At 44.2% G+C, this 13,526-nt stretch overlaps 1 protein-coding gene across 1 annotated transcript; it reads left to right on the top strand.

Annotated features, from left to right (window-relative positions):
• Positions 1-10,938: 10,938 nt before the first annotated feature.
• LOC115271628 (ubiquilin-3-like) lies at positions 10,939-12,668 on the top strand. Its single transcript, XM_029914530.1, has one exon. The coding sequence runs from the start codon at positions 11,037-11,039 to the stop codon at positions 12,636-12,638; it is 1,602 nt and encodes a 533-aa protein (XP_029770390.1). The 5' UTR covers positions 10,939-11,036; the 3' UTR covers positions 12,639-12,668.
• Positions 12,669-13,526: the final 858 nt, after the last annotated feature.

Raw genomic sequence — 13,526 nt, 5'->3', positions numbered from 1 at the left:
TCCTTTCTTTGGAGCATTCCTATCACCAGCCTTACCCAGAGGTGGGCACAGTTTCTTATTTCTATTGCCCCTGAAGACTATCCCACAGGTGGCTCTCACTTTCTGGATTTGATGCTGATTCCTGAGTAGGGTAGGGAGCCCCAGGATTTCAGGCTGAGCTCTAAGATTCCCTAATCTCACCAACATCACAAGTCCTGTCCCTGGTGGGCATCCTGGATGTTGTCTTTCTTGCAGCTGGCAGCTCAGAAGCAGAGGACTCACCCTGCTCTCAGCATTCTGCTTGAGGTTAGAAATTCAATGTGAGACACATGATCCTCCTTCATGAGGTTATGGGCTGGAGGCATGGAGTGTTCAAATTGTACTTGAAGAATACTCATTATATATAGTACAAACTATGATAGGTGCTGTAAGGGGCAGGAGCTGTGAAATGGCTTGATCTTGTCTAGGGAGACAGGGGAGGCTCCATGAGTATGTGCCCCAAGTGGACATCTTAAAAGTGGTAAGAACAAAGGAGGCAAAAATGGGACGGGGGAAGGAAGAGCATCCCAGCAGCAGAGCCTCCCTGGACAAAGGTGCTGAAGTGGGCTGTGCACACCACAGGACATCTCACACTAAATTCTTGTTTTCACTCAGAAATGCTTCCCACTACCCAAGTACTTCCAGGGTCAGAGGATGCAGTTCATGAATCAAACAAGCAAACCATGCCCCCCTCCCCCACATGAGTGAACACTCTGGAGAAATGTACCAACATCTAGTGAGTATTCACACTTAAATCCATCACACACAGCCGAATCTGTGTGCATGTGCTTACACACACACACACACAGAACACAGTGTGCTAGTTTCATCATGGATGGCGGTGTAAACACAAACATTAATGTTACGATCCTGTCAAGGGAGGAAAACCCCCTTTAACAGAGGGGACCACTATGGTAAAAGTGGCCATGGTATGGTACTTAAACAGCAGGGACCCAGCACTGGGGCTTCTTTCAGAAACTTGGAGAAACAAAACCTCTACCTGGGACCCAGGATGCTTGTACCAACCAATCTGTCTTACCTTTTAGCGGCCAGCATGTGTCAGAGATGAAATGAGCTTTGGAGGCAACTTCTTCTCCTGATTTTGGTTTCAATCTCTATGTGAAGCAGGAGGCTTCCAGCCTCTCTTCTGCCTCCTCTTCCCTCCCCTTCAGTAGGGGGAGTTATCCTGACCAAAGGAACTACTCCTTATAGTGGTGCTGGGGATAGACAGGGGACAGTCTTGGTCTCTCTGTTTCCTGTAACTAACAAGGCAGGTGCTGTGGGCTGCTTCTGACTGGAGAGGGTGAAGAAGGCAATCTCTAATTCCAGTCCCCAGAAGGCCGGGTGGGTCTGACAAAAAACCTCAGGGAAAGGTATATGACTTTCATATGGGCCAAAGGAAGCATGAGGGCTCATTTGGAGTAGGTTTCAGGGCAGATGGTCTGGGTCTAAAAGTTCTGGCTAGGGAGGAAAGTGATCATTTAATAGACTGTTTTCTGACCATATCTTAGGAGAGCCCTGGGCAATGGATTGGGTTTTTGGAATCTTTGCTCAAGCCTCATCAGAGACTGAACTCATGAACCGCATGTCCAGCTCCATGGTCCAGGAGGAAGGGGGCTCCTGGGGCAGGGAAGGTCCCTGTCGGTCATCTAGGACTCCACCTAATATAGGGCCTGGCACATGGAAAGCACTCAAAAAGGTTGAATAAATGAATGCCAATTGATGAGTGAGGAAATGAACCAGCAAATGAGGAAAAGGTTAGGGAGAAGAGACAGACAGAGATCCGCAGGGTACCACAGGATGGGGCTCTGGGGAATTGGCAACAGTTGGAGTTTGGGGAAGAGAGGATCCCAACAGGCTCATGTTACTGAAAGGGCAGGTCTTCCAAGATGTCCCATTTGCCCCCTGCTCTGATTCTCTGTTAGAAGACATCCAAGACCAAGAGATTTGCTAGAAATAAAAAAAAAACAAAAACAAACAAACAAACAAAAAACCCACACAAAAACAAAAACAAAACCCCCCCCAAAACCTCCAAAGCCAATAAACCAACAAAATAAAACAAAACAAAAAAGCCTCCAGCACTGAAGCCTGTAATGGTGCATCACACACAGCCAGCCAGGTAGGTGGACAGCAATTTAAGAGGAAGGTGTTCTTCAAACAACAGAAAATGTTTTTATGCACCTGTTCTTTTTCTTTTACTTTCCTAATACCTCTGTCATAAATACACGCGCACATTTCTTTCTAGATATTTTAGGGTTTAATGCTTAATTTTAAAAGTTAATACTTACTCAGGCTTTCCAAATCCCAGATCTGCTCTGAGCTCTTCTCCTCTGAATCCACACAATAGTTTTTTAATGCAAGTTCTGTTACTATCCCCATCTTTCAGATGAGAAAAACTGAGGCCTAGGGAGAGGGGAAAGTACAGCACTTAAAGTTGTGTAGTTCCCGTGTAGCAGAGGAAGGATTTAAAATTCGTCTATTCCAGAGTCCACACTCTTAACCACTGTACTCAGTCAAGTTACTTCATGATTTTATCCCTGCCCAAAAAAGTAAAAAGGTCAGGGACTTGTGGTATTTAACTGGAATTTTTGCCTGCCTGCAAATATCTACACTGGACTCAATATTTCCTTTGTCATATCTTATGTATATGCTTATACATGTGTATTCATGGTGTTTTTAAAACAATCTACTAGTGCCACTTTTTTAAACTGTTTTAAATTTGAAATATATGTTTTTAATTTTTTTAAAAATGTTTATTTTTGAGAGAGAGAGAGACAGACTGTGGGCAGGGGAGGGGCAGAGAGAGACGGAGACAGAATCTGAAGCAGGATCCAGGCTCTGAGCTGTCAGCACAGAGCCCAAAGCAGGGCTCAAACTCACAGACCTATGATCATGACTTGAGCCAAAGTCAGATTCTTAACCAACTGAGCCAGCCAGGAACCCCTTAACTTTGAAATAATTAATGACAAAATGTTCAGTGCTTGACTCTTTATTCTTTTGCAAAATGTCATGGTCTAATTTTGTCTCTTTTTCTGCATATATTTAGAGTAAATATCAAATTTCAGAAAAGGCTAAATGAGATCTTGATTAGCTTTCAACTACATTATAAATTAGAGAGAACTGACAGTTTCACAATAGGCACTCTTTCCTTTTAGAAGAGGGAATTCTAGTCATAGAATCAATAAGTCACGGGAGTGTAATATACAGCACACAGAATGTAGTTAGTCATATTGTAAAGCGTTTGGTGACATACTGTGTGAAAATACCAAAGCACTATAATGCACATCAGAAGCTAATAGGATATTTTATGTCAATTAAACTTCAACAACAATGATGAGAGAACTGTAGTTCCTTTATGTAAGTGCGGCACATTTGGGTTTATTTAAATGTCACATTTCCCTGATTATTTTGAGTGAAATTTTTTCCATTATACTTTCAGGGTGGATACGGTTGTGATGAAACTGCTACTACTGTTTACATTACGAATCCTCATTTTACACAGATGTTTTGCTGATTCCCACACAAACAAGTGTATGCCTCCTTGAAAAATAGTCATGAAGGTTCTACTGTTCTAATAGTTAAGCCTCTTTTCTAAAATGTAATTTGACTTGTTTTCTCGGTTTAAAAGCAACGTAGAAGTACAGCTGCTTCTCGACTAACACGGACGCGAACCCTGTGGGTCTACTTCTATGGGAGTTTTAAATTTTTTTAAGAGTTGAGAGCCGAAGCCACAGGCGTTTATTTACCACTGCCCTCCTCAGTCCCTGTGAGACCCAGTACAAGGCAGCTGGCACAGATATCGTAATGGTCACCCTCTATGTACCTTGGCTGGCCCCCAAGGCCAGGATCAGGCTGGGCTGCAGGTCCTCCCGTGTGCCCAGGGCACAGTCAGGTCCAGCCCTTGGCTGCTCACAAGGAGGAGGCTGGGCTGAAGTGGAGGAAGACATGCAGAGGGCAGAGATCAGAGATGGCACTGTGCAGAGAGCCCTGCACTCTGTGTCTCCACACCCCCTCCCCCTGGCAGAAAGGCCAGAAAACTCACTTGGGGCAGCAGGTCCATATGGCCAGAGGGGAGGGATGGTTGGTATGGCTCCAGGCAGATGGAACAGCTCCACTGCTTCCAGGCTGCTGTTGCTACTCACAGTCTCCCCAGGGGCCATTGCCCAACGCTGCCATCTCCAGCCAGGCCCATGGCCACCTCCCCTGACCAGCCAGACATGACTGCTTGCAGGCAGAGTTTTTCAATCAATATACATATGATACTGTCAATGGGTTTTCTCTTAGGACATTCTTAATAACATTTTCTTTTCTTTAGATTATTTTATTGTAAGAGTATACTATATAATTCATATAACATACAAAATATGTATTAGTCTACCATTTATATTACCCGTAAGGCTTCTAGTCAACAGAAGGCTATTGGTTGTTAACTTTTTAGGGAATCAAAAGGTATATGAAGAAGATTTTTTATTGCGCCCCTAACCTCTGCACTCAAGGGTTAACTGTATATATTGGATAATATAGATAAGCCAAGTAAGACTATAAAAACCAGAGATGCTACCACCATGATGTTTGTCCTTTTATGTATCTTACAAAACTGTTATTCTATTATCCATAGTGTTTTATAACCTGGCTTTTAAACTTGCTAATATATCATGAAGAGTTTTTCCAAGTTACTAAGTAGCTTTTGCAACTCATAATTTAACCAATATTTCCTGAGCACTTCTTAATTTCAGAAACTGTTGTTGGTACTAGGAATTCAATGGTGAACAAGATAGATAAGGTTTTTTCCCTAAAAAGCTTACAATATAGTGGCGATAAGAGACTTCAAACAAACAGGAAATAGAATAGCTAATAGAACACTCACCAAGAACTAGGCACTATTCAACAAATGCTATGCATATTAACATTTAATTCGTACAAGCCCCAAAGGTAGGTACTATCTTTAGCCAATTTTACAGATAAATAAAGCATAGGTACATTAAGTGTCTAATCCAAGGCTGCACAGATAGTAAGTGGTAGAGTAGGAACTGGGATTTGAACCAGTGTTTGTAGGCCACACTTTTAAAAACTCTTTATTTATTTTTGAGAGAGAGAATGGGGGAGGGGCAGTGAGAGGGGGATAGCGGACCCAAAGCCAGCTCCACTCTATCAGCACAAAGCCCAATGTGGGGCTTGCACCCTGGAATTGGGAAACCCGTTCTCATGAGCCATGAGATCATGACCCGAGGCGAAAATGAGCCAACCAGGTACCCCTAAAGGCCACACTCTTAATCTCTATTCTACTGCATATAATATATGTATACATTGCATTTAGAGAGAGGAAGAATATAGTTTTAGAAGAGTGCTCTGTGTGTATCACTCTGGAGGGAGTATTTATGTAGAGACTTGAAGGGTAAGAGGAAGTCAGACATTCAAAGAGCTGGGAGAAGAATGTTCCAGGCAAAGGGGAAACTGTAAAGGAGATCCCTGGGTTAAATTAGAGTTCAGGGCACCTGGGTAGCTCAGTATGTTAAGTGTGTCTAACTCTTGATTTCTGCTTAAGTAATGATCTCAGAGTTTGTGAGCCCTGGGTGGGGTCCTGTGCAGTCAGTGCAGAGACTGCTTGGTGCTCTCTCTCTCACTCTTCCTCTGCCCCTACCCCATTCGTTCTCTCTCTCTCTCCCCCTTTCTCTCTGTCTCAAATTAAACATATTTTTAAAAAATAGACTTCAACACATTTGAAGAAAAAGGAATGAAAGCCAGTGTGTCCAGAGTACCAAGAATAGGTGGGAGAGCGCTTCAAGGTGAAGTGGGAGAGACAGTGAGCAGGAACAGGGAGCGCAGGGCTTTGTTACCTTGCCTGGAGTGGGGATTTCATTGCCCTCTCTGTGGAGCTTGAATGAGAAGGTGGCAGGGGTGGAAACTGAGTCAAAACAGAAGATCTGGCCATCATCCAGCTGAGGGATGTTGTGACCCTTACAGTAAGGTTCTCCACAAAGGCATATGGCGGAAAGTGGACAACTGAAGAACTTTGGAGATGGAATTGAAAAAACCCGTCTGATGTGCTGATAAGATTGGAGGTGCAAGGTTAAAGAAGGGGAGGAATTAGAGATTCATTTATTCAGCTAACGCTAGCTGGACACTCTATCTCCATCAGGTTCTGTGCTGGGTGCAGGAGATATTAGGTGTTCTAGGTCACAAAGCCCGGCCTTCCTGGAGCCAACAGAGAAGAGGCAGACATCTACTAACTACATACTGTGGTTTCAAGCAAAGGGAGAGGCTAAGAAACACAGAACAAGGAGACCGAGATTGACAGAGGATTCTTCTGAGATTGTAAGCACCAAGAACATCACTAAAGAGAGCATTTGAGCAGAGATATGGCCAGTAAAGGGAGTGAGTAAGTGAAAGTCAAGGGCAAGAGTCAAGGGATGTCAGTTAGAAAGCAGGCATGACTGGGTGTGTTCCAGAAACACAAGGAGGCCACTGTGCCTGGGGCAGGGTGCTCAGGAGGTGAGTCCAGGCAGTCAACCCGGGCCAAACTGTGAGAGCATTTTAGTCTTGGTAAGGCATTTAGATTAATCTAAGTAGAATAGGAAAACTTTTGGTGACTTTGTATAAAGAGGTGAGGTTTGGGGTGCCTGGGTGGATCAGTCTATTAAGTGTCCGACTTTGGCTCAGGTCATGATTTCACAATTTGTGAGTTCAAGCCCCACATTAGGCTCTCTGCTGTCAGCACAGAGCCCACTTAGGATCATTTGTCCCCTCTCTGTCCTTGCCCCTCCGCCTCCTCATGCTCTCTTTCTCTCTCTCTCTCTTTCTCAAAAATAAATATTTAAGGGGCACCTGGGTGGCTCAGTTGGTTAAGTTTTGGACTTCGGCTAGGTTATGATCTCACAGATTATGAGTTCGAGCCCTGCCTCTGGCTGTGTGTTGATAGGTTGGAATCTGGATCCTGCTTTGGATTCTGTGTGTGTGTGTGTGTGTGTGTGTGTGTGTCTGCCCCTTCCCCCGCTTGTACTCTGTCTCTCTCACTCTCTCAAAAATAAACATTTTAAAAGCAGAAAGAGGTGAGGTTAATTGATCTATATTTGCTACTGTGGGAAGTGGTGACTCTCATGGACCAAAAGAGGAAATAGGGAAATCAGGTAGGAGGCTATGGCGGTGTTGAAAAAGGCTAGGCGATCAGAGTCAGGATACATGTCAAAGAAAAAGGCCTTATTAGTTGCTGATAAATTATGTGTGAAAAGAAAGGATTCAGGGAAAATTCCTGTGTTTTGTTTGAGCCTGAACAACTAAATGGATGATGATCTGGGAAGGGAGAAGGGGCCGAGGGGAGCAGTAAGTTCAGATTCTGTCTGACATTACCTGTCTTTTTTTGTAAAATTGGCAGAGATAGAAAAGACTATGGGAGAAATAGTCTTCACTGTTTTATATTATTCCATTTATCATGACAGCAAAGGATTCTCATACATGTTTGCTCCACATTCATCCTCTTGTTGGATTTTATTTAGGAGAGCAAAACATCACAAACTTTCATGACAATAAATCGTCTATTCTTCATTCAATTTCTCTTTTTGCCTCCTTCCCTCCCTCATTGCCTCCCACCTTTCCTTTCTTCCTTCCTACCTGTATTTTATTTAGGGCCTGCTGGCAATGGGATTACAGTGACAAATAAGAGAAGGTCCTTGTTCTCATGGAACTTATATTCTAGTGAAGGGAACTGGAAACATAAAATGAATAGTAAAGAAGAAAAATGGTGTAATAGTAAGTTCTGTGCAGATAACTAAAATAGACTGAGAAGATACAGAAGGGTTGGGAAAGGCTTTGTGAAGAGATTTGAAAGGTAAGAAGGATGAAACTTGTAAAGTTTAGGTGGACAAGCATTCAAGGTTTAGGGAACAGCAACTGCAATGGCTTTAAGTGTAGAGATGTACTTGGCTTGATATAAGAGGGAGGCCAGTGTGGCCAAGTTTTTTGGGGAAGGAGAAAACCATCATCACGAAGTTAAAGAGATAAGCAGGAATCCAAGGTTTTGTAGATAGACAAAGACATTGGATTTTATTGCAAAGGCGATATGGAGGTAGTCTTTGCTACTCCCATTAGGGGGACTTCTGAGGTTTAGTTAAACAAATTTATAAGATTATCATAAATCACACTTGTCTCAAACCTACTCAGAGGGGTATAGGAAGGAAAATAGCTCACCATCAGGGCAGTATTAGGAATTTCTCATTTCAGGGGAATCCTTATAGCAGTCCATGTTCAGTTAGCATGGCCACCAGGAGCCATCTACTCCCAGGTGACAATTTTAGGTTAAAAAAAATTAAACTCTCATTCGATTTTTCTGGAGCAAACTACTTATACAAACACTGAAGCTGCATTTAATACTAAGCTTTTCATAGAGTTTGATGTCTAATAAAACTATTATTGAGACAGGAAAACCTAAACCAATCTCTGTGAAGAATATGGGAGTGTAATATGTTTTCCAGAAGTTAGATCTTAGTATAATAAGCTTTAAGGTAGGTGCATAGAGTCAGTGCTGTATTGAACTGGTTGGGTTCCAGGAAGATACCATACCTCCCTTGCCAGTCTGTTTGGAGTTGTCTCCATCATCTGCAGCTGAATATGCCTCCGGGCCTTGGTCAACCTGACAGACACATCTGTTCACCGTGTCTTCCAATCTAGTTACAGACCTGACCGCAGGATGTGCCAAAGCTTGGCAGTGACTATGATTCTGAAGTCATATTCAATATTTGACAAGTGTCTACTCTGTGTCAGGTACTTTGGATGACACTTTATTCAAGCATTATCTCCTTGAATCTCCAAAACGAATCTGTGGAAAACTACCCATTTATACATGATGAAACTCCAGCTTCGAAAAAGAATAAATGACTTATTGAAGGTTATAAAGTGGTAGAAGGGTTTAAACCAGGGCTGTTTTACTCTAGAGAGCCCATGTTCCCTATTTTCCACCTAAGTAGTAAGTTTTAAATTGATTAAATAAAATAGTAATTGGTTGTTTTATTTTCTAATGATAAAATGAATATAGGTATGCTGTAAAATATTCAAATGATGTCAGCTTTTCAGGAAGGATGAAGTGATATTCTTGTGCTGAATAACTCAATGGACAATGTGGGAAAGGCTCCCTCATTGAGACACAAGTGTGTAAATGTACAAGGAAGGGCTGTCAGTGGGTGCTCAGGAAGGAGACATTTCAGATCCTGACAATGGACCCTGTAAGAGAGGAGACAAGGGGATGGTTCACCTCACAAGCTACATGGGGGGGAAAATCCCTGGAAACATCAGATATGTGAAGACAATTCTGGAGAACTGCTACCTGGAATGTTCTTTAACTCCTGTTACACATTAATTTATTAGCTAATGAAAAGTTAATTTGATTATCCAGTTCTGCTGGGTGAAACTCAAAGAAAATTTCCACAAGAAATTGGTTTTGCTAATTAAATGTGTATGATAGAAGTTGTTATGAGGTCTGGGCATTTCTAGGAAAGGCCCACTAGACTGCTTGTTACCAGCCAGCCATGAGGCTCACCGTATGAAGTTTCCCAGGACTGAGGAGCTATTTTAAACTCAGGAATTACAACTTATCCGAGTCTTGCTATTGGTTTGATACAGGAAGTCTAGTTCAAACTAGTCCACGTTTGGGATCCCTGGGTGGCTAACGTCATTTAAACATCCAACTTTGGCTCAGGTCATGATCTCATGATTTGTGGGTTTGAACCCCACACTGGGTTCCACACTGACAGTGTGAGGCCTGCTTGGAATTCTCTCTCCTCATGTCTCTCTGCCCTTCCTCCACTCATGTGCTCTCTCTCTCTCTCTCTCAAAAATAAACAAACATTAAAAAATTTCAATTAGTCCAAGTTTAAGAACATATATCAATGTCCCATAAAAAGTTTAGTTGTAGAGGGATCTAGATACTCATGTTCCCCACATCTAGCAGAACCTTCTGAAGGTGTTATTGTAGACACTCAAGTTCTAGATTTGTAGTCCTTGGAAATTACAGAATCAGAAAAAGGGTCAAGTACAGAATGGCAAAAGACTGACAGCCTGACATCTTCACAGTTAAAAACACAATTACCTCAGGGATTTTACTGGCTTAACCTGGGGTCCCACCTGCCTGGGACGGTCAAAACAGTGCCTTAGAGACTCACCATTTTCTGCGTTTTCAGCTGAAATAGGTCCCCTCCCAAGTGACAATTACCTTTTTAAACATATCTTAAATCTAATCAAGTCATATAGAGACCTGGAATGGAATTACTTTCTCTTAATTTATTTTGTCTCTGCTCTGATCCTCGAGAGTTGAGATCATACTTGATTTCTCCAAGAACAACTTAGTTCTCAAGTTCTTGGGGAACGTGATGTTGTTTTTCTTAGAACCATGTCAGTAAGTTACTCAGCATGGTGGGCCTCAGAGATACAAGCTACCTGCAAGCCTCTGATGAGGCTGAATGGACTGGCATACACATCTTCATTCTGTCCATTTAGAACAAGGGAGCTATGGCCTTGACTGGGGTGTGGTCAGTGTACCATAATTTGGTAAATGACAGGTGAGTAGAATCAGCTCTTCCTGAGCCAGTTCTTAGGCCAGCTCCTTTTCTGCTCAGTTATATTTGTTTATGGAACACAGGTGGTATGATTTTCAACAGTGAAATAAGCTGGTGCTAAACATGTTTCTAGACAGAAACATTTAATTTTTTTCTATTGCTGTTTAAGTCATATTGTAAAGAGAGCCAAGCTCATGCAGGAAGAAGAGATCTCTGCCCTTCCCCCTTTCTGGTCTACTTCTCAACTGTGACCTCATCACTGACATCATATCCCCTGATGCTGGCCCTGGCAAGGGCTACTGACACCCTATGGGAGCCAGGTGGCTGTAGGGCTGCATTAGGAAGTGGTGTCCGGAGTTTGTGGGTGAGTGGACATCCCTGAACACCTATGGTCCCTGCACCCAGGGGTACTTAGTGCTGCATCTGGGCTTCTACACATCCTCAGGTGGCCCTGCATTCTGCTCTTGAGGACACATGGCCCAGGCTAGGAAAGAAGCAGGGGACAGCCCGCTGGTGTTTGGGAGGGAGCTGTCATCACACATCATCAGAGTGTTTGTCAAGACTGCATGGGACTGCCAGGAATTTTTGCTGGCAGAAAATAGCAGCGTCCACCACTTTAAGAAACAGATTTCTAAACGCCTTCACTGTAACACTGACCGGTTGGTGCTCATTTTCACTGGAAAGATCCTTCGGGATCAAGACATACTGAGCCAGCGTGGCATCCTTGATGGCACTACGGTCCACTTGGTGGTGAGAACCCATCCAAAAGGAGCTCTGCCTGGTCCCAGAACGGGCCACTACGTGCATGGCTCTGAACCATCCACCTCGGACAGTGCTGGGATGCTGGCCAGGCTGAGCCAGCTGGCTCGGAGCTCCCCTGATCTGGCTGACTTTATTGGTCAACTGACTCAACTCTTAACGGTTTTCTTGGAAGACCCTATGGTCCAAGGCCTGGCAAATGAGAATTCAGCCAATGCTAGCCATGCTCCTGAATCTTCGAGGCCAGTACAGAAACCTGAGCTGGCTCTTAAGGCTCTGGAAACCTTGCAGAACCAAGCCCGGCAAAAGGAGCTCCTGCAGGCAGACAAGCAGGGGCTAGAGGCTTTGAAGGCAGTGCCAGGTGGGGACAATGCTATGCATCCAGTCTGCCCTGATATCCAGCAGCTCATGCTCTTCACTCTGGCCCCATTATTTGTCCCCAAAGGCCACAACCCAAGTTCAGAGCTTTGTAAAGAGGAGGCCAGTGCTCACAGCAGCACCAACCCTACTACCAACATTCCCACAGCCTCAGCACCTGCCAGGCCATTTGCACAAAAGGTCAGTGCAGAAGAGGTTACCTGGGCCAAGAGGGTGGCCTCAAATCAGGCCAATTCAGGATGTGGGGCTGGTATGCCAGATGTAAGCTTGGGCCAGGATCTCCTCTTCCAAGATGGCCAGCAGACCACAGGGAAAGCTCTAAATGGTCAGCTTAGACCCTCACCCTCTGCCTTGCATACAGCCTTGCACATCCTGCAGCAGAATCCAGCTCTGCTACACCGGTTGGCAACTGGAAGCCCCCTGCGACATCACATGCCACTACTTCTCATCCTGACCAATCCACGAGCCCTACAGGCACTGATACAGATAACAAAGGGCCTGCAGATACTGTCCAAGGAGGTGGCTGCGCTGGGACCTTGTTTATGGGGCCAGGGTAGGCCACACGGGACTAGACAGTGCCCTAAAGCTAGGACTGGAGGGCAGGGTCAGAGAGAAGACTCCATACAACCCACCTTGGCTGTCCTTCAGCTTCTCCATGCACTGGCCAATGCCTGCTCCCAGTCCACTCAGTCTTCACTACACTCTTCGCCCCTCACTGAAGGCCTCTACCAGCAAGAACTAGAGCACCTGAGGGATATGGGTTTTACTAATCATGACGCCAATCTACAGACCCTCATGACCACGGGCAGAGATTTTCATGCTGCCATTGAGAAGATTCTGGGGGTACCAGAGGCCCAAGTGCCTCCAGCTGACACCCTCAGTCCACCATCTCATGGAGAGGGAGGGAAGGGGAGGGGGAGAGGAGGGGAGAGGAAGTAATGTATTTTAAATTCCTCCTACTCAGATCATGTGCACACTTGAACAACACTTCTCCCTCACTGCCCAAGCCTGTTCTACATTAAAAAGATTGCTTGGAGCTCATGTGCGATGTCAATTTGGGGGTAGGTAGGTAAAGAAAATATTGTTTGGGGGAGAGATCAATCGTGTTATCATGTCTTGGGTCTGGGCTGCACCTACCCTCATATTCCTCATTTCAGACTGTTTTCCAAATTTGAATGTGAGGTGGGGAACTCCTGAGTGTTTCCAGAAACCTAGGCCCCCATCAACACTACCATCATCATCATAAGCCACCTCTGGTCCAATGCCAGAGTGACTCTGAAGGAATCTCAGCTTTTTTCATCTTTGGGGCCAGGGTCTCTGCATTACAGAAAAGCTGCTCAACCTTCCTCTCAGCTCTGGCTCTTTCCTGCTTGCCTGTGCTGGAATCCTGCTTTAGGAGGTGAACTCCCACCACTTCTGATGCTCCATCCACCCCCCCGCCACCAGCTCTGTCCCAGGCATGTGTCTTCCCTTTACATTATAAAATACTTGACTCTGCTGCCTTATCAACCACTGAACTCTCTCCTTTTGTGTCTGAATTTCTTGAACATGCCTCCTCTTCCAATGCCCATGTTTCCCCATCCTCTGCAATCAAAGGCTTGCCTCCAGTAAGTCATGCCTCCTCTTCCCATTATTATTATTATTTTTTGTATGGAGTCTTATATACTGACCCATATAGCTGCTTTATTTACTCTATTTTCTTATCTTTTTTTTTTTTTATATAGAGTGTTGATTCCTGGGAGTATGCTATACTGATTGATTCCTTATTCACCCTTCAGGGAGTTTGACCATGTTCTTGGCTGTGGCTCTTACTTCTATGTTCATGGT

The sequence above is a fragment of the Suricata suricatta genome, chromosome 11 (genome assembly GCF_006229205.1).
Source record: "Suricata suricatta isolate VVHF042 chromosome 11, meerkat_22Aug2017_6uvM2_HiC, whole genome shotgun sequence".
In the NCBI taxonomy this organism is placed as follows: domain Eukaryota; kingdom Metazoa; phylum Chordata; class Mammalia; order Carnivora; family Herpestidae; genus Suricata; species Suricata suricatta.
This window is presented reverse-complemented; position numbering and strand designations above follow the sequence as displayed.

Bases quoted from the DNA above. Each gene is read 5' to 3' on its own strand.
- LOC115271628 (XM_029914530.1), top strand. From the start codon at position 11,037: ATGGCCCAGGCTAGGAAAGAAGCAGGGGACAGCCCGCTGGTGTTTGGG.